The sequence below is a fragment of the Geotrypetes seraphini genome, chromosome 15 (assembly GCF_902459505.1).
Source record: "Geotrypetes seraphini chromosome 15, aGeoSer1.1, whole genome shotgun sequence".
In the NCBI taxonomy this organism is placed as follows: domain Eukaryota; kingdom Metazoa; phylum Chordata; class Amphibia; order Gymnophiona; family Dermophiidae; genus Geotrypetes; species Geotrypetes seraphini.
In genome coordinates, this window is record NC_047098.1 from 63,159,592 (window position 1) to 63,183,240 (window position 23,649).

General features: G+C 40.3%; 1 protein-coding gene across 1 annotated transcript in view; it reads right to left on the reverse strand.

The window, feature by feature from the left end:
• Positions 1 to 2,403: 2,403 nt before the first annotated feature.
• The window catches only part of TMEM248 (transmembrane protein 248), a 35,104-nt gene continuing 13,858 nt past the window's right edge, over positions 2,404 to 23,649 (reverse strand). The window contains exons 4-7 of the mRNA XM_033921930.1: positions 21,687 to 21,837; positions 17,533 to 17,716; positions 11,713 to 11,856; positions 2,404 to 8,224 (exon numbers count right to left, since the gene is read on the reverse strand). Coding sequence (XP_033777821.1) covers positions 8,204 to 8,224; positions 11,713 to 11,856; positions 17,533 to 17,716; positions 21,687 to 21,837 — 500 coding nt within the window. The 3' untranslated portion in view covers positions 2,404 to 8,203. The remainder of the gene's footprint in view (positions 8,225 to 11,712; positions 11,857 to 17,532; positions 17,717 to 21,686; positions 21,838 to 23,649) is intronic.

The window sequence follows — 23,649 nt, forward strand, 5'->3', positions numbered from 1 at the left end:
TAGGTGAGGGATGGAGAGATAAGGGCGTTCAAACATGAATTCATTACTCCTGCCTGGAATGCCAAGGTCCTAGCCAAGAATTTTTGATACCGGCATGCTTTAACTGATGGGGAAAGAGAATCAACCTTTTTTCTTAATAGTATAAAATCTAAAATGGGAAGAGAGATAAGTTGGTGCTAAACCAACTAAAATTTTAAAACAGATACAACCAAATTTAAATAACACTCGGGCTTCAAACGGCAACCAGTGAAGCTTTTGATAATATAAACTGATATGATCATGGTTTTTTTTTTTTTAAATTAAAAATCAAACGAAGTGCTGTATTTTGTATTATTCTCAATCGACTTAGCGCATCCTAAATGGGACTTCCTTGCCCGCTAAGCCTATTTTTAAAGCGGCAGTAAAGTTGGACATTTTCAGTTATGTCATTATCTGGTCATGCATTCATTTTAGGGCTCCTTTTACGAAGCCATATTTTTAGCGCGCTAACCCCCGGTGCTAGCCGAAAAACTACCGCCTGCTCAAGAGGAGGCGGTAGCAGCTAGCTAGGCCGGCAAATTAGCGTGTGCTATTATCAGGGCTGTGGAGTCGGAGGAAATTTTGGGTACCTGGAGTCGGAGTCAGAAGTACAAAAAACTGAGGAGTCGGAGTTGGAGTCGGAACATTTATCTGCCGACTCCATTTTTGAACTTGGCATACCAATCACGAGCGATTCTTTCAGCTATAGCACCCACTATATACACAGCACAAATGTTGCGAGCAGCTTCTGCGGCCTTAGAACCTTGATTAAAAGCAAAAAGAAGGTGGTGTCGAAAATGCTCATTCCATTTTAACGATCTGAAAATTAACCAGTACTGTGGAGTCGGAGTCGGAGGAAATTTCGGGTACTGGAGTCGGAGTCTGAAGTACAAAAAACTGAGGAGTCGGAGTCAGAACATTTATCTACCGACTCCACAGCCCTGGCTATTACACACGTTAAACCGCTAACGCAGCTTCGTAAAAGGAGCCCTTAGTTTTAGAACACAAACACCGAAAAAAAAAAAAATTAAATTAACAGAGGAGCACTTATTGCCTCCTTTTTAGAAGGAACAGAGAGCTCCAGTGTTTTCAGCATTATTCAGTTGGTACACTAGCTGAGAAGTGCTTCCATGCCCATTCTCCAGCCCAATATGCTCAATCGCAGAAACAAAACAACAACAAAAAAATTTAAAAAAAATACTCCATAGCTACTTTCAAAATTTATTTAAATTTGATATACCGCTAATGGCAATGCCTTCATGGTAAAACTAACAAAATGCTTTACTGTATCCTGAATTAGGCCATTTTTCTCACTTTAAGTGTGCGTTAGTATTTAATTCAGTTTAGTCAATGGGCCCCTCAGTTAAAACCATTTTGAAAGACATGTGTTTTTAAACTGTCTTCTAAATTATTACTTTGCTGTCTGAATACCTCATGTAAAATGTTCCAAAGGCCAACAGTTCTGTAGTTCAGGACGTTATTAAAGGCGTTCTATGGCATATAATGTAAGTTGTCTATGTCTAAATCTGATCACATAGTTGTGGTTTCAGGGATAGGAATGGGGAACAACATGAATAAGTCCTCTTATACCAAAGAAAGTCAGAGAGCCCCCCAATCACATCCTTCCCTGGATACAAGGCCTCTAGTAGGCAAGAAGGAAGAGGAGAGGAGAGGTAAGGAACAATGCATTTGATATACCACTTCTGGGGTACAACTAAAGTTTACATATTACATACAGATGCTTTATCTGTCCCTAGTGGGGCTCACTAAGTTTTTTTTGGGGGGGTTCTTTTTTTTTTTTAACTTGGGGCAATGGAGGGTTGGGTGACTTGCCAAAGTAGAAATCAAAACCAGTTCCCTTGGCTCACAACCCACTATGCTAACTATTAGGCTACTCTTCTACTGCTGTCCTCTTCGGATGAGAAATCCTTCTGGCCAGATAAGCTACACAGAGTAAGAAAAAAAAAATCTACATGGCGACAGCCTTGAAAAGTTATGACCATCAAAATTTGGAACTTGTATTGAAACAGCTGTATTAGGAGACCAAGTTCAAGGCCTACTACTAAATCTTGAAAGATTTACGAAATTTTCATGACAAACTTCCATTTCACGGTGTTAATTATTTTTCAGCTGCTTACAATCTGAAGATTTATTTACATCGTCATCCCAGCTTTTTTTTTACTGCACCATTTATCTTATTTCACACAAATCCAGTCTTTTCTTGTTCCTTTCCCAAAACTTGGATTTCATTTTTTTCTTCGATGGGTTGTAAATCCCCTGGAAACAGAACATAAAATCCTCTGCAAAGGTAATCCAATTTTGTGAAATATAATTAAGTGGGAGATTCTGAAAGACTGAGCTGATAAACAAAATAAATACAGACAGTAGAATGAACGTCAGCCTTTATTTTCTGCAAAGCATATGCACAGCTTACAAAACACAGAGGAAAGAACGAACTTAGGAGAAATGCCATTATCAAACCAGCAACAACAGGTCATGCAAAAAGACCAACAAACTAACAGCACTCTCTTGTCTTAAAGCAGTAGTACATTAGCCATCTTTATTTCTTCCAGTTAAAAACCAATTATCAATAAGAGGAGAGCACCCAGTACTTTTCTTCAAAACCAGTCTCAGCGCACACTGCAACAGGTCTTTCTCAATCTGTCCTGGTGACTCCAGTCAGGTTTTCAAGATATCCACAAGTATACATAAGAAATATATGTAAAATTATTGCACTGGCTTTGGGATCACTAAGACACCTTTCAGAAACCCTACTCTACAAAGTAATGTTTTAAAAACATGCATAGAATCATTTTCTATGATAGGATGCTAGGCTTCATGTTTCTGGTGCCTTTGCTTAAAGTAGGGATGGAGAACCACCACGGCAAGCCAGGCCATCAGGATATCCTTGAAGAATATGCAGTGTAAAATTTCTTTCATACATATTTGTTAGGGATAATCCAAAATCAACCAATTTGTGACCCTCAATGATCACCTATTATGCAGTCCTAGCACAATGGTTCCCACAGAAAATACCAAGCGGTGTGAGAGACAGGGCCCAATTCATCAAGGTCTTTTGATAACAGATTTTGAATGGGAGCAATGCCTTACTAAACCAGTCCTATATGTATATTTTTAAAATAAATATTTAACTCCTTTTCAAATAAGATGAAAATCTGGTGGTCATGCAGCTGCATTCCCTCACTCAGCTGGGTTATTATTATTATTTTTTTTAGATGACTGGTAGCTGAGGAGTTCTCTATAGAACAGTTAATCTACTTATCTTGATCATTTCTACAATGCTCCCCCCAATCAAAAGCACAATTCTCATGTGATGATTTTTATCCAGTCCCAGAAGCACAGATAAAGCTCTTGTCGATGTTACCGAGACTGTTCCATATAATGTTCGTCATACAGCTAAAGTTTGGCAATTGGTGAAGGAAGAACCCCAGTTAAAAGGTACAAGATTCTGACCAGTCTATGTGATAGAGAGGGAAAATTAATCAAATATTGCATTTGGCCCAACACATGGATTCGTTTTTGCCAACCAAAGAAAACCTAGTTTGCCAACATATGCCCCAAAACTATTTTAACCTATTATTTGGAAAGATAGTGAAGGCCTAACAAGAAAAGCCCCACACTGAGTAAACTGAGAATAAAGAGTGAAAATGCTATCCATCTGGCCTCGCCAATCATTTCAGAATTTACTGAACATGCAGAACACAGAAAGATAACACGACGATAGTTCCTAGAAGCCGAGCATGAGGGCTGTCCATCCCAAAGACATGGGATACACTGGAGAAGAACAGAGCTATGCTCTGCTGCTTAGACAATTCCAGGGAATTTGGGAATCAGTGACTGGCTGGGCTGAAGTCTATAGGGGTAACAAGAATATACATACAGTACTTTCTTCTCCCCATATTTGTGCATGACCACCACAGGCAAGATCTGGACGGCTCAAGGGACCTGAAAGCATGCGGCAGAAGCTTTAACTCCTCAGCCATCAGTTGTAATCTGGCTCAGTTCACACATTACAAAAAAAAAAAAAAAAGCAGCAAAGTCAACAGAGGGGCTGAGAATATAAAAAAGGTAGAGTGGTCATAGCAGCAAAAAATAATAAAAAACTGGAATTACAAATATTTTTCTTCTCTTACTGAGTACCCAGGAAATATGAAACAGGATTATTCAGTATAGTGATCTTTCTGTTGCATGTCTGGTCCTACAGTATTTTGTTCACTAATCCCACTTAAGAGAAGCATCAATTTACGAGCCCAAAGAGTTCTTTATGATCACTTAATGGGTCCCCAAAACATTAAAAATAAACATATTGCCCAAAGTCACACAGTGACAGAGATGAATCTTGAACTGATGGCCCGGACGTCTTTTCAATTTCAGTCCAGTGCTACAAATCCAAGGTTGGCTAGGCTGAAATCTTAGCTGTTGTGATATAGTGTTATACATCCTCACCTAGAGAAATCTTTTGACAATTCTCCTGGGCTCATTAGGAAGTTACTGAACAAACACACCTCTACCTGACAAGCTCTGGGAAAGGGTTTAAGTGCCACAGGAAAATAAAGAGGTAGTGTTGTAGCATAGCAAAGGATATTCGTTCCCTCCCCAATGATAATGTATGGAACTATGTTTTAACTTAAACTTACAAACTGCATTTCAAACTAGGTAATCTGAGTTTAGATAGGTAGAACTGCTCATCTGTTTCAAATGTTCATTTGACAACATTTTAAAAACAGTACCACCACATCTTAATGTCAAGTCTAAATCATGCCCAATTGGAATGCTGGGGAAAAAAAAAATCAAACTTTTCTATTGGTCTATGACAGAATAAATACGTACCTAGCTGTACAAAGTTCTGTATAAAAAGGTTAAAAGTTGGGTTTTGAGAGAGAAAAGTGTAATAAAACTCAGAACACATCTGCAGGACTTCAAGCTCAGTGTTAAAGGGAAACTAATGCAAGGCTAATGGATGATGCAATCTCCATGACCCAAATCCATCTGACCTTACTCTCATGGGAGTAAGTAAAATTCTGCCAGGAACTTACACAAGTTAAGCTAAAGGTTTAGAAACCATTCTGCTTATTGCCCCTACAGTACTTGAAGGTGAGGGATTGTGAACATTTTATGGAAGAAAACATTTACTAGCAATGAACGTCAACCGACAGGAAGAGCACTTAGAGAAAACTCACTTGAAGTCTTGCAAAAGCAGAAATGAGACTACATGACTACTAAATAAAGGGAGATGGGGAAGAGATCAATACATCTTTAAAACGCTGACAAACAATTTATTTTTAAAAAATAGAAAACAAAAATATGGGAGCCATAAAATTTGCCTGAAATTCTATCATGTGACCCAGTTCCATGGAGATCATTGTAAGTATAAGCTGGAATTTTGCATCGATGAAGTCTCATCACAAGCACATAAAGCTGGTCTTCAGATCTGCTATGGATCTTTCTAAAGCTAAGAGACTCTAAGAGTATTGCTGGTTTTTTTAATTTTCTTATTCCATTTACCATAAGAGAGACATCTTTCATTACTATCAAGACCCCTTTTCTCTTCCCTACCTCAGATGTTGAGGTTCTCAGTTGACATCCTCTTTTTTTCAGCAGCACATGCTGGGTAGGTATTTTATATATACTGTCATGATATCTGTATATTATTCCAACAGAAAGTGAGACACCAGAGCCCAAATTCCTTGTTTCAGAATAGTAAGCATGGTTAAGAATGAGATTTCAAAATCTAAAGCACTAAGATTTAAGATACGAAACTTAAAAAAAAAAAACGGAAAAGCTAATTAGTGATTGTTTTAACTGCAAACCAAATTACGTACATACAGATGTTTTATTTTCCTGTTAGTATATGTGGCTTTAGTGACTTTTTCTGGGGACCATCCAGGTCTTCGTTCCCTACAACTCTACCACAATTCCATATTCCTCAATTTACACCTTATGGTTCATTCAAACCAGACAGGCTACACTTATGAAATCAAGAGCATGGATTAGTGACTGGAACAATATCTAATTTCAGGATATCCTTTATAAATGTTCATGAGATGTACCTGAATACCTAAGGGCCAGCTACTTTCCTATCCAAGTACCTAAAAGCTATCTAATTGAGACTCCCTCTAATCCTAACTGAAAGGGTATAGAAAGCTATACCAACTGACCATAAAGTTGTCTTTATATTGCTATGGTTTGTTGTAGATCTTATCACAATTCTAAACTTGTCAAATAAAACCTACCTAATAAGCTTGGAAGAGGAATGCAAATAAAGGAGCCCATATAACAGGGAAATAAAATCTTTTCAGCATAAATATTTTAGAGTATATGCCTCATGCCTTTCCATTAACTGGAACTCCTAGATCATCTAAAAGGTTAAAAAAGACAAGTCACAAACTTTTACACCTGTATGGGGTTATAAGACCACTTTTTTCCGATGTATTTCTGAATTTGACAGACAAATCTTATAGGCATTGCGGTGAAAATGAGGGAAAGATTATTCTCCACATTTTCAGAATGCTGTTCTTAAATTAAATAGAGCTAGCATGGACAAGCCTTATCTGGTTTTCAATCCCGATTCGAAGCTGGTGCAAACTTTTCTGTCGTAACAGGAAGCAACACAGAGAAGGTTCTTAAAGCAACAAATGAATTCTAAAAGCAAGGATGCAGAAAAGATGCAGCTCGAGAGAGGGAAGAGAGATGGGAAAAAACAATACACATATACAAGCAAACAAAATTGAAATTTATGTATGCACTACATTCCAGAAAGCCTCAAGAGAGGTCCTCTTGGCATGAAAAAAACAAGCTAACACTGTCCAAAAGTTTACTTACACTTTTCTCAATTGCTGCAGTCAAAACTATATATTTATGCTCAGTTGGTGAAAACACTTAACGGTGAATTATCTTTTTTTTCTCTCCCAAAATCCATTCCTGGTTTCTTACATCCAAATCTGTCTTTTGAAATCACCTCTTATCTTCGAGAGCCACAATAAAAGCTGCACTGCCATGACATTGACCCTCACAAAGGAGCCCAAGTGCTACACAAACCCCATCATTTAGTGACCAAATCCCAATGCAAAGAACCGCCCCGTCATTAGCAGTGATTCAGCTACTTTCTTTGTGAATGCAAGAAGTCTGAAATGCCCATTCCTACCCAGAAGGAAACTAGGCTTGAGTTAGGTTGTTCAATTTTCTAATAGATTTGTGCACTGATGCCTGACTAAGGGCATATTTCAGTGTTTCAAATAGCTTTCCAGTACATTTCCACTGCGTTACAACACTACATCCTCCTTCTGAAAAAATTAGCTGAGGAAACCCCCTATCCTCTCCTTCACAAATGATATGGCCTAGAGGTCACGAACAGCTTTACAGAAGCAATCAACTGGCCAAGTTAAATCTACTCCTTGTAGAAGTTATGAACAGGCACAGGAAGGAGATTAATTTTGTTTAAAAGTTATCCTCCTACTGTTCCATCTGATCTGGGAAAAAAATACTGTTTTTCTGTACCCTACATAAAAATAAATTGCATTGTTCAAGAGTAATAATTTGAAAGGGGATTAAAATGATTACCATTTGCTCTAGGTTCATAAAGATGAGTCTGCTCTAGTTATTGCGGAATTAAAATATGAATATGCAGATTTTTCTTCACGATTTAAAATTAATGACTTCTCTTTTTCAAACAAGGAGCAAAATGGAACGGTCTTGTATACAAAATTAAATTCCTGGAATCGACCAGTAGCCAAGAGAATGCAGCATCATAAGATGCATCCTTTTCCCCAACACATCCTTGGTCAAAACCAAAATATTGTTTTCTTCTCAAGACACTTGTAGAAGGCATCTTAAAACTGCCTTGATGCAGCTAGGAAAAAAAAATATCTTCCTCTGACTATAGATAGTTGTAATCACTAAATATATCTACACAAACATTCTGCTAAATTCACAGGTAAGGATTTAAAGAGTCTGACTGCAGAACAAGCGCACCATCTGACCAGTTCTGAATATATATATTTTTTTTATAAATATATACAAATCAATTACAGGCACTTGAAATGTCTTTGGTTGGATTAAACCAACATTGCAAGATAACGTATTCACAGAGTGTACTTCAGACCCACTTTGGGCTCAGCAGGCAATGATTATGGTTTTCAAACAATTCCATAGAAAGGAGATAAGATTATGCTTCGGACAAAGCCACCTAGAATAAAATGAATAGAAAATCCAAGTCACTAATGATAGTTCAGTAGAATGCTTTTGTTCTATGACCTGTAAAATTCTGCTCTTCAATTGGAACCCCTATGAAATGTACATTATCACAAGTTGGAAGGAGCACAAGATTGGGTATCAATACTAATGCATTCTTAGCACATAAATACATGCATAAAATTATGTAGGGGCCAGCAAACTTGACTGTAAAACAATCATTTTCATATCACATTTATTAGAGAGAAATTTAATGGGCCTTGAGAATGCAATATGGGTATCATGTAACAGGGCTCAAGGTTAATAAGCAAACCACTAAGTAATTAGTTGGCATTTCTGCTTGACTTATTCAGCACAAAAATAACCAAGTACCACAAAACCCTATCATTTATGTAATTTTTTCTTTCTTTTTTTTAAATACGCATGGTCCAATAAGAAAAAGAATTAAAAGATTATGCCCTTAACTTAATAATATCTTTTCCAGTAGATAGCTATGTCATTCTGGAGAAGCGGGTTATCTCCCCATAGCCGCGAGCCATATGCAGACGGAATCCGCTCTGGATTTTTTTTCTGTGATCCGTTCTACTTCACTGGGAGTTCTACTGCCACTTGCAGTTAGTACCCAAGCATACAAGAGCTCCATCAAAAATATGTGACGTAAGGACAAAATTGGGAAATTTCCAAAACCAATCAACTGTTCTGTTCACATAGAGACTCCGATATAAGATCCGGTAAGGCAGAATCGTGAGATTGTCCCACGTTCTGAAGCCAAAACAGGATCTAACGTGCCAGCATACGGACCCTGATCCTCTGTAATGGGAACATACACAGAAAATAAGGGATCTATAAAATCCTCATCCCCTGGAGAGAGAGGTCTCCCGAGTCCTGAACAGTGGAAGATTGTGAAGAAGATGCTTGTTGGGAGGCTATACCTCGATGAGGCAGGACCGATGTACAGTGGGACTGTGCAGGAGGAGCACAGCTAAATCTTCAAGAAGTCTGAGAAGGCATCAGGACCAGGGAGCCTGAAGTCACCTGTGACGGCTCTACTTTGCATTTCTTGGGCTGCGGGGCATCCACATCCTTACTCACAGAACGGTTACCATTTCCAGACCTCAAAAAGAGAAAAAGCCATCCCAGCAGGCTGGCCACCCTTTTTGTCATCTTAGTACACAGAAGAGAGGTTAAGCTGGCTGTTCCCGCCTCTCTGGTCTGGTCATGGCGCAAGGACACTCCTGAGGCACAGAATTTGTACAATCCTAGCATGAATTTGGGGTAGAAGAGCCCAAGGACTCCATCTCAACCAGTTTTGAAGCAAAATTTGAAGTTTTAGAGTGAAAATCGTGTCCCACCATTCATTGTAAGAGACACTGGAGAAATCTTTCCAGTTTGCAAAGATTATGTGCACTTTTCTTTAACGATTGTAGTTCTTCCCCACTTTCCTATTGTTTGAAGTAAGTCCATACATCTTATCAGTGCTTTATTATGACACTTGGATTTTATCCAGTATCCCTTGTTTTAATATTTTTTATGTAATTTTATATTGTACACCGCTTAGAAAACTGATTAAGCGGTTTAAATTTTTTTTTAATAAACTTGAAACTACTAATTGCAAGCTCTCCTGCGGTAAGAACATTTGTGTTGTAGTCAAACTGGCAATGAGTAATGGATAAGACAATGGAATTGAAATATCCAACATAGATAGAATGTGATTCCAAATCTGATTCCAATAGTCCTTCAACAAGGGGCAAGCAAATATATGTTTTAATGTTCCTTTTGATAATTTACAAGACCAACAAAACTCATCCGTATGTTCTTTCTGTATTTTGGATATTTTAAGGGGTGTCCAATATGCCCGATGTAATAGAAAGTAGAAGGATTGATACAGGGCAGCAGAACTGGTGATTTTATATGTCAGGGTCCACATATTTCTCCAAGAAACTTTATTTAAGGCCATATCCAGATCCTCATGCCAAGCACTCATCAATATAGTGCCTCTGTGATTACAATCAAAGCGGTTTACATATTATATGCAGGTCCTTATGTTGTACCTGGGACAATGAAGAGTTAAGTGACTTGACCAGAGTCACAATGCGCAGCAGTGGGAATCAAACCCTGTTCCCCTGGTTCTTAGGTCATGCACTGTAATCATTAGACATCTGGGTGGTGTTTTGGCACAGTTTTCCACTCCATGCTTACCTTTCTAGGAGTCAAAACTTGGAATGGCCTTACAGAAAAGACCAGAACTGAACCTTGCCACATCATCTTCCGAAGAAAACTGAAAACTCATCTGTTCGATACTTAATCTCCTTTACCCTCTCTTCTCTCCCCTTCCTCTCCCTCTTACCTATCCACCTCCTCTCTCTCCCTCCTCTTTCTTTTCCCTCTTCCCTCTCTTTACAGTCGCCTTGAGCCTGTATAGGTATTAGCGACGCACAAATAGAAGATTAGATTAGATTTAAAGCCTACTTTAGGGTATTCAGTCATTCAAAAACTGGATGCATTTAATATCCTCAACAAATGGTCATGAAATAAATGTGATGAGATTTTAATGGAAAAGTTTTCTTATGGAAGAATAGAGCAATCTAGGTGTTAGAAAATATGAAAAACACACAAATAAAGTTTAACAGGTACATCAGGCAGAAACACTTATTACTAAGTGGTCTGATTATTGGCTGTAAGCAAGATTATGATACCATCAGTGTACGCTCAAGTCCCAATGAGTTCCCCTCTGTCAACTGTACTTTATTGTGTGCAGGGATCTATCTACAAGCCTCTCTTGTTTAAATTCATATCATACAAAAAGAGCCCGGCAGATGTGCAAGTCAGCCTCAAAACTGCAATTTTCTCTCAGCACCACATAACACAGCATTTGGTTTGCTGGCGTCTGTAGGCTCAAACCAACCCCAAAAGGCTTTGGTGAACTCTGTTATGGATATGGATACTTTGCTGCTGGAGGAATCTCTGTGATGAACCAGGGAGGCAATTTCTAGTTACTCTAGTGAAGTGGGTAAATATATATCACTACTAAAAGGTAAAAAAGAAAAAAAAGGTGCAGCCCATAGGACTGGATAGCTCAAGGGACAATAAAGCATTTTGCAGAAGCTTTTACCTCTAGGCCACCAGTTCTAATCTAGCTCAGGTCACTTGTGACTGAAATTCATTAGCACGTGCCAGCCTATGAGAAACGAGTGGGTGAGAAAAGGGAAGTCGGACATGTCCATGCAGGCTGAAAGGGAAGGGAGAGGCATCTAAAAATTAAATTTGAAAAAAATCTCCAAGCAACCTTGTAAAGTAAGGCCTCAGAGCATCTGCTCTATTGACCTTACACATAATAAATTTGGAGTCATATAAGCAAGTCTAAGGAAAGCCTTCCAAGCTGGTGTTTATGTACACCTAAGGCATGCCATGGAGTGTGAGCTTATTACCGGCACAGGGCCCATACTCCAACCTGGTCATAGAACACTAGCATCACCAGCTCACCTTTTCAGGACAAAATTCACCAGCGTTTTGCCGCATTTTGCTTGGTCTACCCTTAATAACTGCATAGCAGAACATGGTGATCACCATCACAAACAGGAAATAACTGGTGTACATCAGATGCAAATTGATCAGTGAGCGATCATCCTGTGAAAACAAAAGACAAGGTACAAAAATGCTCAAAATGTTCATAACAGTGTAAGAATCCAAGAAAGAGCTCTAAAATTGTGATCAGGCTCTAAGGAATGACCAAAGCAGATATATTTACATACAAGGTCAAGAAAACCAACAGTGGAGAGGGCAAATTCTTTATTGGGCTCTTCTCTGACTTGACACGGGCCATGTTTCGGCTAAAGCGCCTGCATCGGAGTCTGATCGTGACCCATCTAAATGAAGTCTAAAGAGAATACCTAACTGCCAATTACAAAAGAATGCAGTCCTATTGAAAAAATGCATATTGCATACAGACTGAACTTCACAACCTGAACCTCTAGATCAGATCCCACTGCTATAAATGATCAAACTTCTGAACTTTCTGTTGACAGTTAGATGTTCCCTTTAGACTTCATCCGGATGGTTCATCATCAGACCCTGATGCAGGCAATTGAGCCAAAACATGTTGAGTCAGAGAACATCCTGTGATGTTTTGGCACATTTACCCCCCCCCCCCTTTCATAAAACCATAGCGTGGTTTTTTAGTGCCAGCCTCGGTGGTAACAGCTCAGATGCTCCTATAAGCTTTGGAGCTGTTACCGCCATGGCCGGCGCTAAAAAACACACTATGGTTTTGTAAAGGGGGGGGAGGGGTTAGCGCCTCCTTCAGGGTATTCAATCATTCAAAAACTGGAGGCATTTAACATCCTCAACAAATGGCCATAAAATAAAAGCGATGAGATTTTAATGGAAAAGTTTTTCTTAGGAAGAATAGGGCACTCTAGATGTCAGAAAATCACCTTTGCAAAAAAGGAAGGTACCGTGCATAGTGAGACCCCAGGCTCTGCAAATCTGAGAAAAGGCTTTCTGCAGGACAGAACCTGCAGCTCCAAAACCCTTCTAACTGAGGCGATGGCTACTAGGAAAACCATCCTAACAGAAAGATCCATCAGTGACACCTCTTGTAACAGCTTATACAGGGCCTTACTGAGGGCATGCAAAACAATGTTAAGAATCCAAGTGGGAAAACAGCTGTCTCACAGGAGGATGTAGTCGCAAGGCATCCTTCAAAAATCTGGTTGTATCAGGATTTGAGAAGGGCACCGGGACAAATTTTTCCCTGTCCCCACAGGAACTCAAGTTTTCCGTCGCATCCCCGTGAGTTTTGTTGCTGTCCCTGCCCCATTCCTGTAAACTCCGCCTTAACTGCACAAACCTTGAACATTTACGATTTTAAAGTGTTTGAGGTTTGTGCAGATGAGTATGAAGCTTGTAGGAATGGGGCAGGGACAGGAAAATGAGTTCCCACAAGGATTGGGAAAAATTTATCCCCCATGTCATTTTCAAATCAGGATTAGGGGCCAAGGAAACTTTCTCCATTCAAGCCCTAAGGCATGAGAAGCCTGCCACCTGCACTTTGAGAGAACTAACCGAGGAAATTAACTGCTCAACCTTTCTCAAAGCTATCCTGAAGAAATGCCAGAACCACCGACATCAGAGCCCTACAAGGTTCCATTCTACTTATCACACCAGCAATGAAACATTTTCCAAGCCTTGGAACAGGCTCGTGCCAGCCTCAGCTCCCTTCTGACATCACTTCCTGATTGCAGAACCAGGATGTGATGTTAGAAGGGGGCAGAAGTTGGCGCAAGCAGCAGGTAGAAGATGCTGCTTGCGCCAACGAACATTTCAAGGATATATGTGTGGGGGGAATGATCAAGTAGCAGGGAAGAGTTGGGGTGCCCCAGACACTAACCTCCCTCGCTACAACACTGCTTGAATCCCCACCTTGCGCGGGTGCTGCTGCTGCCACCACCACAACCATTATCTTGTTGAAAATGTGAGGCGCTGTTGCCAGACTGAATGGGAGTGCCGAGAATTGGATATGTCTCCTGAGAACATGAAATCTCCTGTGGGCCAGAAATATGGGAATATGTAAGTAGCCTCCATTAAATCCAGAGGCTAGACCCTCCCCCTGAGCCATTGAAGCTATGATCAAACCAATGGTCTACATCTAGAATTGGGGCACTTTCAGTGCTGTATTGACTGACTTCAGATCCAGGAGTAGTCTCTAGTCATCTGAGTCTTTCTTGAGCACAATAAAGTTTATAGAGTATCTGCCCAAGTCCAATTCTTTGGTTGGTACAGGTTCTATGGCCCAAATAGCCAGTAGCCTTTGTACTGTTGCTTGGACCTTGACCTCCTTCTCTGGCCATCCAGTTGGAGAGTCCACAAAGAGGTCTAGCAGAGGACGAAAAATCTCGAGCTTGTAGCCCTCTCAAAAGACATCCAGTGTGCAGTGATCCCAGCAAATCCTCACCCAGTAAGCCAACCTCCTTCCTATCCGAGGGTGTTCAACAGCTGGCACGGCATCATTGTGACTTCCTGGAGGCTGCTATGGGGTGTGACCCAGAGGGCCAAGTTCACCTGGAACCTCCAAATCTCTGCTGAGATCCTTGAAACAATTTATGAGCATATGACCCAGCTGAGAACTGATAAAACCATGAAAAGTACCATGACCTGACGACCCCCCCCCCCAGGGGCATGCGGTCTACTAACCGCAAAGACTTAAGAGTGATGATCTGCCACACTGGTCATAAGGTAATCCAGCCTCTTGCCTAAAGAACATTTGGCCCCCAGAAAGGTAGTCTGCTCAAAGTGGCCTTGGAAGCTAAATCCCTGCCTACTGCTTGATCCAAAGCATTCTACAGGCAGACATAAAATAAGCAGAAACCTTGCTCATGTCCCTGAAAACATCTGCTACATAATTCACCCCCGAGAGGAAATCCGCCTATGCAATCCCCGGCAAGTCCACAGATGGAACAGGAAGACCTTGAAATTCAGATAGGCTGCGAATATTAAACTCATAAAATTAGGAGTAAAACCCTGTACAAGATGCCCCAAGAACCCCTGCAGGGACTTACCTTGTCTCTTTGTGGGCCCAGCGGCACCTGTGCCTGCACTCTGCTGAACCTGCCAAGTCATTATCCACAGCTTCTCATGCATTTTCAGGTGGGGTGGGGGGAAGGAATGCAGCCAGCACCCGATGGAGCCCTCAGGCCCAATATGAGGCCACACAACCTGTGCTTAAGTTCTGATACTAACCAGGAGCAAGCCTTACTCCCAGGGGAACAGTCCCAGAGCCACTGAAAGTATAAAAGCAGGCTGGCCAGGTAGGTGCCCTTGAAAAAAGTTGCCCTCCTAACTATAGGCTTCTGCCAAGAGAGTCTGTGTCTTCTCCCAGGCAGAGCTGCCCCAGTAACACTGGGGACCTTTGGAGCACCAAAAAGCCTCCAAATTCAGATTTAACCCCTCCCCCCCAAATAATAAAGATCAGAGCAGATCAGAAAAACACTTTCAAACTCGCATACAGAAGGAAAAACTAAGGAGCTAGAGCACTGCCAAGTGGTGAAAGAGGCGGAGCCAAGAGAGAAAAAAATGCAGATGATGCCTTCCTACACAACTCACGACTAGAGCAGAAAAACCCTCTGGTTCATGATTCATATGCCTTTTGCACTAGAATTACCCTTTAGGTTGTCATCTCTAGGCTTCTTCTCAGACTGGGTAAGCATGAAGAGGCAAATAACCTGTAATGTGGACTGACTACACACTAAGGGCTGCTTTTACAAAGCCGTGCTAGGGCCTTTTTTAAAAAAAAAATATCTTTATTCATTTTGAAGCCATAAGTAAGTACAACATATAATACAATCATATTACACTATAAAAGCACTTAAATACAATTAAAATTGTAATCTATGGTAAATAGATATATCACCCCCCCCCCATAATTATATTCAAAAAGTACACTCAAATTAAGAAATTAAAAATATGTTCCAACCCACCCTGGACGTGTATGACCAAAGAGCAAAATCAACAATCACTCTTTGCAAAACTTTGCCAATGGCTCCCAAATCTTCAAAAACTTTTTGTAACGTCCCTGTTCTATAGCCATAATATGTTCCATTTTAAAAACGTGACAGAGCAGGCGGTAGATTTTTGGCTACCTAATCCGGTGCGTGCGTTAAAAACGCTAGCATACCTTTGTAAAAGGAGCCCTAAGAGAATGGACTAAAAGCAAGGGAATAACAGCAACCATTAGAGAGGGAATGATCCATCCTCACTCCTCCACACTGGTGATTTTATCTTTGAACAAGAAAATAAAAAAAGAATTTATCTGCAGAAATGTTTCTTCTCTCCTGCCTCCAATCTTCTCCTAGATTGTAACACTATCTGCAAGAAGAATCATATCAAGCAATAGACCAATGCTTATGTTTATGCTCCACAAAGCATCTGGAGTCCTTGAACAATCTGAGGAACCTAGTTCAGTGCATCCAATTTTGCTTTGTACCCATAAGATCATCATTTGAATTCCAGGGGATTGATATTGAAGAACTACCTGGACAAGTTTTATATTTTCAATCTCCTGCTCCATAGATCCCATTAGTTATATCCATTAAAAATACATGATTAAATTAACTTGTCTCTTCTTTGATATTTATTCATACTTGTTATACCAGTGGTCCCCAACCCTGTCCTGGAGGACCACCATCCAGTCGGGTTTTCAGAATAGCCCTAATGAATATATATGGAACAGATCTGCATGCCTGACACCTCCATTATATGCAAATCTCTCTCATGCATATTCATTAGGGCTATCCCCAAAACCCGACTGGCTGGTGGTCCTCCAGGACAGGGTTGAGGATCATTGTGTTACACTACCAATTCTGTAACGGACAGGTCCATATGGTTTACACTCTAAGAAAGAGACTTGACAGAGTGGGACAAGATATGAAGGTAGGGAAGTAGAATATCACTCAGTGGAGTACACTTCTCCCTCGTTATTCACAGGGGATACGGGCAGAGCCAGACCACGAATGGCGAAAAACCACGATTAACCAGCTCTGACCCACCCCCACCTCCCTGCCGCCTTCCCGGCCTTACCTGGTGGTCTAGAGGGCTTTCGGGGCAGGAGCGATCTTCCTACGCTCCTGCCCCGTGCAGATCGCCATGAGGAAATGGCTGCTGTGAGTTCCCGTAGTCTCTCGAGACTACGATGGGAACTCCCTACAGCCATTTCCTCATGGCGATCTGCACGGGGCAGGAGCGTAGGAAGATCGCTCCTGCCCCGAAAGCCCTCTAGACCACCAGGTAAAGCCGGGAAGGCGGCAGGGAGGTAAAAAATGTTTTTTTTTATTTTCCCCCTCCCCAGAAAAAAATTGCGATTATGTGAAATCGCGAGTGCAGAAACCGCGAATGGGGAGGTGGAAGTGTAGAAGGCAACAGATTTGGAGGACAGTCTAAAATGGGATTCTATCTGATAGGAAATGGACACCAGGTAAAGCATTTGTTCAGCACATAAAGTGGAATGGTACCTTAGTTTTCTGGACAAAATACAGGAAGGGAAAAAGATGCGTCAGAGATAGAGTTACTCTTCAACCAGATTGCAAGGATATTCAGTTAAGTTAAGCTAGGTATTTTTCTGGCTAAAGTTTATCAGACAAATTATACGGTTAACATGGTATAATCAGTAGTGGGGACTTAGCTAGTTGAAATTAACTGATTACTAAAACCTTACTAAATATTCCACACTCTGAATATTGATCCAAGTGCATGAACATCAGAAGGAATAAAATAAACAAGGAATAATTGAGGACTTTAGCCTTTACTTACATCAGGAACTATAACAGTTAGTTTTGGGTTTAAAGCATGATACACTTTTCCAATGGCCCCTTTGTAACACCAGAAGGGGTTGTAATCCTGCATATATTTGGTGTTTGCATCCCTAGCAGTGGTAAAGATCTTGTACCAGACTGTTGCATTGCTGTATGTTTCAGGAACACAGTGTGCTGGCTGGCTATTAAAAAAAAAAAAAAAAGAAGAATAAATTAATTACATAAGAACATAAGAATTCTTATACTGGGACAATCCGAAGGTCCATAAAGCCCAGTATCCTGTTCCCAACAGTGGCCAACCCAGGTCCCAAGTACCTATCTAGATCACAAGTAGTGAAATTCATACCTACACACAGAGGGGCTCATTTTCAAAACAGAAAAATGTCTAAAACCAGCACAAAGCAGCACATGGATTTTTTTTTTTTTAATTAAATCATCAAAATCACTATTTTTGAAACTCATTGCGCCAGAAGACATATGAGGAGAGACTGGAAGCCCTGAATATGTATACCCTAGAGGAAAGGAGGGACAGGGGAGATATGATTCAGACGTTGAAATATTTGAAGGGTATTAATGTAGAACAAAATCTTTTCCAGAGAAAGGAAAATAGTAAAAGCAGAGGACATAATTTGAGGTTGAGGGATGGTAGATTCAAAGGCAATGTTAGGAAATTCTACTTTACGGAGAGGGTGGTGGATGCCTGGAATGTGCTCCCGAGAGAGGTGGTGGAGAGGAAAACTGTGACTGAGTTCAAAGAAGCGTGGGATGAACACAGAGGATCTAGAATCAGAAAATAATATTAAAAATTGAACTAAGGCCAGTACTGGGCAGACTTGCACGGTCTGTATATGGCCATTTGGGGGAGGATGGCTAGAGAGAGCTACAAGGGTTCAAAGAAGCCTTGGATAGGTACTTGGAAGACAAAGGGATTGAGGGGTACAGATAAGAGTAGAGGTAGATTATAGGGATGGGATTAGAGGTAAGTTACAAAATTAATCAGTGACCACTGTTCAGGCATTAGGCCTGATGGGCCGCCGCGGGAGCGGACCGCTGGGCAAGATGGATCTCTGGTCTGACTCAGCGGGGGCAACTTATTATGTTCTTAATGGCTGGGAGGGTGTAGATGGGCTGGAGTAGGTTTTGACAGAGATTTCGGCAGTTGGAACCCAAGCACAGTACCGGGTAGAGCTTTGGATTCTTGCCCAGAAATAGCTAAGAAGAAAAAATTAAAAAAAATTTAAATTGGATCATGTTGGACAGACTGGATGGACCATTCGGGTCTTTATCTGCCGTCATCTACTTTGTTACTATGTTTTTCTGTGCAGTTCATCTAAATCTTAAGGGAGCATATTGGAGGCTTGTTTTGGGCAGGCTATCAACGGGCTTACGGTTTAGACATTTTTCTGCAATAATGAGCATAAGAGCTGCTATACTGGGACAGACCAAAGGTCCATCAAGCCCAGTATCCTTTTTCCAATGGTGATAAATCCAGGTCACAAGTCCAGGGCCAAAAATAGGACATTTCAGTAGCTAAAAAGGTACCCAAACTGGACAGATGACCACTGGAGGGATAAAGGCACGATTCCTCATTTATTTTGTGAAATTTTCCTTTAGTTAGTAGTTATTTAGTAGTGGGTTCTGTCAGGGGCAGTTGACCTAGTGATATGGGAGCACTGGGATATAAACTTGTTACTTTTTATGCTCTCTCAGGGTTTCTGAAGCTGGCATCATGCTTGTTGTAGGTTTCCGGATTTCGCTGCATCTTGTCAGGTAGAAACCAATGTTTCAGCCATCATACTGTGGCTTTCTTCAGGGTATGCTGTGAGGTCTGGATCCACTGATCTGATTGAGAACAGGGAGGTCCGTTGTTCTCAATTAGGTCAGTGGACCTAAGTATATAAAGAAAAACTGCAGAAGGCTGAAATGTCGGTTTCTACCTCACAAGATGCAGCGAGACCTGGAAACCTGCAATAAGCTTGTTACTTTTTACTTTCCTATTATTTTATGTTGTTCTTTTCCATATTTTAGATTTATATTTTAACTGCTTATATGGATTTTTGCCCTCGAGTAGATACCAAATGTAATAAAACCTGAAACCCCCCCTCTTAATCCTCCAATGGTCACCCCCACCTCCCCTAAGAGGCGAAAGTAACAATACATAAGGTCCCACATCAACAAGAGGGCATCCGTTGAAACTCAGGGGTGGGAAATTTCATGGTGACACCAGAAAATATTTCTTCACCGAAAGGGTGAAAGGGTTGATCGCTGGAATAATCTTCCACTACAGGTAATTGAGGCCAGCAGTGTACCAGATTTTAAGACAAAATGGGATTGGTACGTGGGATCTCTACATAGCGGAAGGTAGGGGTGGGTCATTGGTGTGGGCAGACTGGATGGGCCGTGGCCCTTTTCTGCCGTCAGTTTCTATGTTTCTACATACCAGGTTCTATGACAGCTGCAGATATAATGAGCATTCCTCTTAGAGCAGAAAGCATGTTCCTGGATTAGCTTTGTGGTCAGTGCAGTGGACTGTAGAGAAGAGGACCCAGGCCCATGTCCCACTCTAACTAGTACACTTGTAATGGAAAATGTGAGCACCCCAAAAACCACAACATACCTACTAAACCCACATGTAGGCGACACCTGCTGTCATAAGGACTTTCATAGTGGTATACAGTTGAATAAAGTACATTTTGTTGATATTCCTACAAGTTTGGCCATACAATATAAGGCGGTTTTTGATGTGACATGTACCTAGGACCTTTTATGTGAAGTTCACTACCAGGCACCCCCAGGCTGCTCCATTGGAATGTCTGTTTGGTCAATCTAATAAGACTGCTAGTCCTCAAACATCTCAATGGCTTGTTTTTGTGCCTTTTTCCCTTACTTTTTTAATGGTCCCCTAAAGACACACTGAGCACAAAAAAACATCTAAAATAAAGTGATTTTCAAACCAAAAAGACAGACTTTTTCCGATTCGAAAACGACCATGTTTGATACTGGATTTGGATAGCATATCGAAAATGTCTTTCTATATTATGCTTTTTCTGTTAATCGCCTAGTATATAGGATTGTGCAGTTTATACATTTTTTAAATAAAATAATGCAAATAAATATCACCCTGAAGCTGGACACCCATCCAGTGTGGAGTTATATTTACAAAAATGTAAGGTATTACCAACAAAAAAAGAGCGAGAACTCTCATATTCTCAACCAAACCTAAACAAACAAGTTTTAATTTTCATTTAGTGCTTTCATTCAGTCCTCCTTGTATGGGTTTTCTCCTGAAAAGCCAGAACACAACACAGAAATGTAGAGAAATAAGATAAGTTTTTGCAGCAGCATTTATATACCAGAGAAGAGAATTAAATGATAAGTCAGTTTAAGTTTGCATTTGTGCATATAAAATCTGCTGCAATTTTTTCTCTCAAATTTCTTCATGGTTTTAAATCACAAAAGTGTCACTATATGAGAAATTGGTATCTATAATTTTCAGGGATGGAACCGTTAGAAGGTTATGAGAAGTTGAACGGAGAGACCGGGATGTGTTATAATAATAATAACTTTATTTTTGTATACCGCAGTACCAGAATACTTCAGAGCGGTTTACATGACAAGAGACTGTACATCTACAGCGAAATTTACAAATAAGTCAGTCAATCAATATAACTTAGCAAGTAGGGAGCAGGCAAGAAGGAGATAGAGAGATTATAAACAAGTCAATCGGCATTCTGGTTATGAATTGAGGTTACCAATTGGTATCTTTTGATTGGCTTAGCAGAATAAAGGCAGTCCCCGAGTTACAGACACCCAACTTAAGTACAACTCGTACTTAAGAACACAGTTGCAGATTCATTTGATTTCACTGAGAAGTATTTCCAGTGGCATGGACTCCTACACTTCTCTTGCAGCAAATTCAGGAATGAGGCATGGTCACATTAAGAATAGCGTGTGGTTGGGACACTAGTAGGGACAGTTGGCCCTTTTGTCAGCTGGGAGCAGAGGTAAGCAGCAAGAATCTTAAAATCTACAAGTTCTGACTTAAGAACAGCTTTAAAAATGTAACTCGTTCTTAACCAGGGGACTGCCGGTATAACCTTAACAGATCATGTGCAATGTACATATGGGATGAATAAGAGTTCTTATACTTACACTGTGACGGGAAACACACTTGTGGCAGCTGTGACAGTCATGCATGTAGTGAATACCACCTGCTCACAGTGCCCATGAAGGACACAATCATCTGAGTTCCAAGCAGCAGGCAACGTGAACGTAATGTTTATCTCCTCGTGGGATTCCCTGCCTTTTAAAAAACACAAGGAGGGGAAAAAACAAACAAACTGGTAGATCAACAAGGCTAGCACAGCAGACAGAAACAAAGGTTTTCTGTAGGAGATAACATACAGTATGGGGATTTATAGTGTGAATAATGGACTCCTACAAGAAATTAACTTTTGGTGTATACACATTACAAGCACAAACTTCCAGATGCTGTGAATGAGGAAAGAAAACAATAATATTAGATTTTGGTCTGGCTTGCCCATTAAAAATCCCGATTTAGTACCCTAATTCAAAACAAGGAAGAACTAACTACACACAGCAAGCATTTGCAGTGCTTTCCAATTTTTGCTATATTAAAATTGATCTCTCACATAAGGTCATCTCATTAGTGTTGACACCAGGCCCGTGGTCAAGCTTTGTGCCAAATTTTATCCCACTCAGGGACTGATGCAAAAAAGCTTCATGGTAGAGCTGGCTTCATGCACAGCTCTACTGTAAAACTCGCTCAAAAACTAAGGTGGCATACTATAACCTTAAAAAAAAACTCACTACAGCTTCATAGCGTATCCAAATGTGTGTATCTGGGTCTCCTGAAGCAGATCACGAAGCGGGGCCACGTTGGGACCCCTAAAAGTTTTATTTACAAGATAAGTGCATTGCATCATTTTTTTCCGGCGAGGTTTATTGCAATAAGAAAATTAGAAACACGTCAACTTTGGAAGTATCAAGAGAATTTTATAATCAGTACAAACATTTTACCAGTTCTCGGAGAGTGATTACTTACAAGTACATGCAATGACTGGACGGTAAACTCTTTCCTTAAGAGGGGGTTTTCACTCCCTCTTCAGAGTTTCGGTTATGGTCCCTCAACTGTGGAACTTTATACCACAGTACATCAGAGATGAAAAAGATCTCTCATCCTTTAAAAAAATCCTAAAAACCTATCTTTTTAAAGATGCATTCAGCCTATCACTCACTGACCTGAAGTCATAAGTTTTTTTTCATTTTTTTCTTTCTTTTAACATCTTTAAATTTTTTACCCTCCCTCTCGTTTACTTCCCTATTGTTTTTCAACTCTAACAAGGAATTGTAACTTTTCTCCCCTAACCCCCACGATTCACGTTAGTCTTATTTTGTAAGTCTGAAATTATTTTATTGTATCCACTACCCTTTTTTTTTTATAAATTGTACATTGCTTAGGAAATTAAATAAGCGATTCATTAAACACTAATAAAAACTTGAAACTTGCTTCTATTACAATAGGAGTCCTGAACAATCTATTATTTTTCTATTTGGTGGTACACATGTATTACAATGAAACCCTTGTATATCTTCTTTCTTCTAAGCAGGGGTGTCCAACCTGCGGCCCCGTGAAGTATTTTGTGCGGCCCCGGTCGAGGGCGATGCAGTGTTTTCCTCTGCTGCCCCTGGGTTGTCTACCATCTTGCCGGCTCCCTCCTGTGTCTTGCTGCAGCATTTGAAAGTTTGTGCGGCCCCAGAAACATTTTTTTCAGCCCAGTGAAGCCAAAAGGTTGGACACCCCTCTAAGGTATGCTTCATTGGTTTGTTGGTCACAGTAGATATACAAGTATATTCTTTTAAGATCATCACACAAAAGCAATAGCAACCCAGTAGAACTATGCCTGCTATCTTTCAGTTTACAGTATTCATTCAAAATGCTTGACTTTCATTGATGTTTTAGTATTGTTTTCAACAAAAGACCTATGGTAATAAATACATTTTTAAAAATGCTTTATTTATGTTATCCAAAAATTTCAACACTTTTTCTGGCAAGCAGCCACCACCTGGAAATCAACACTCTCTAAACCAGTTT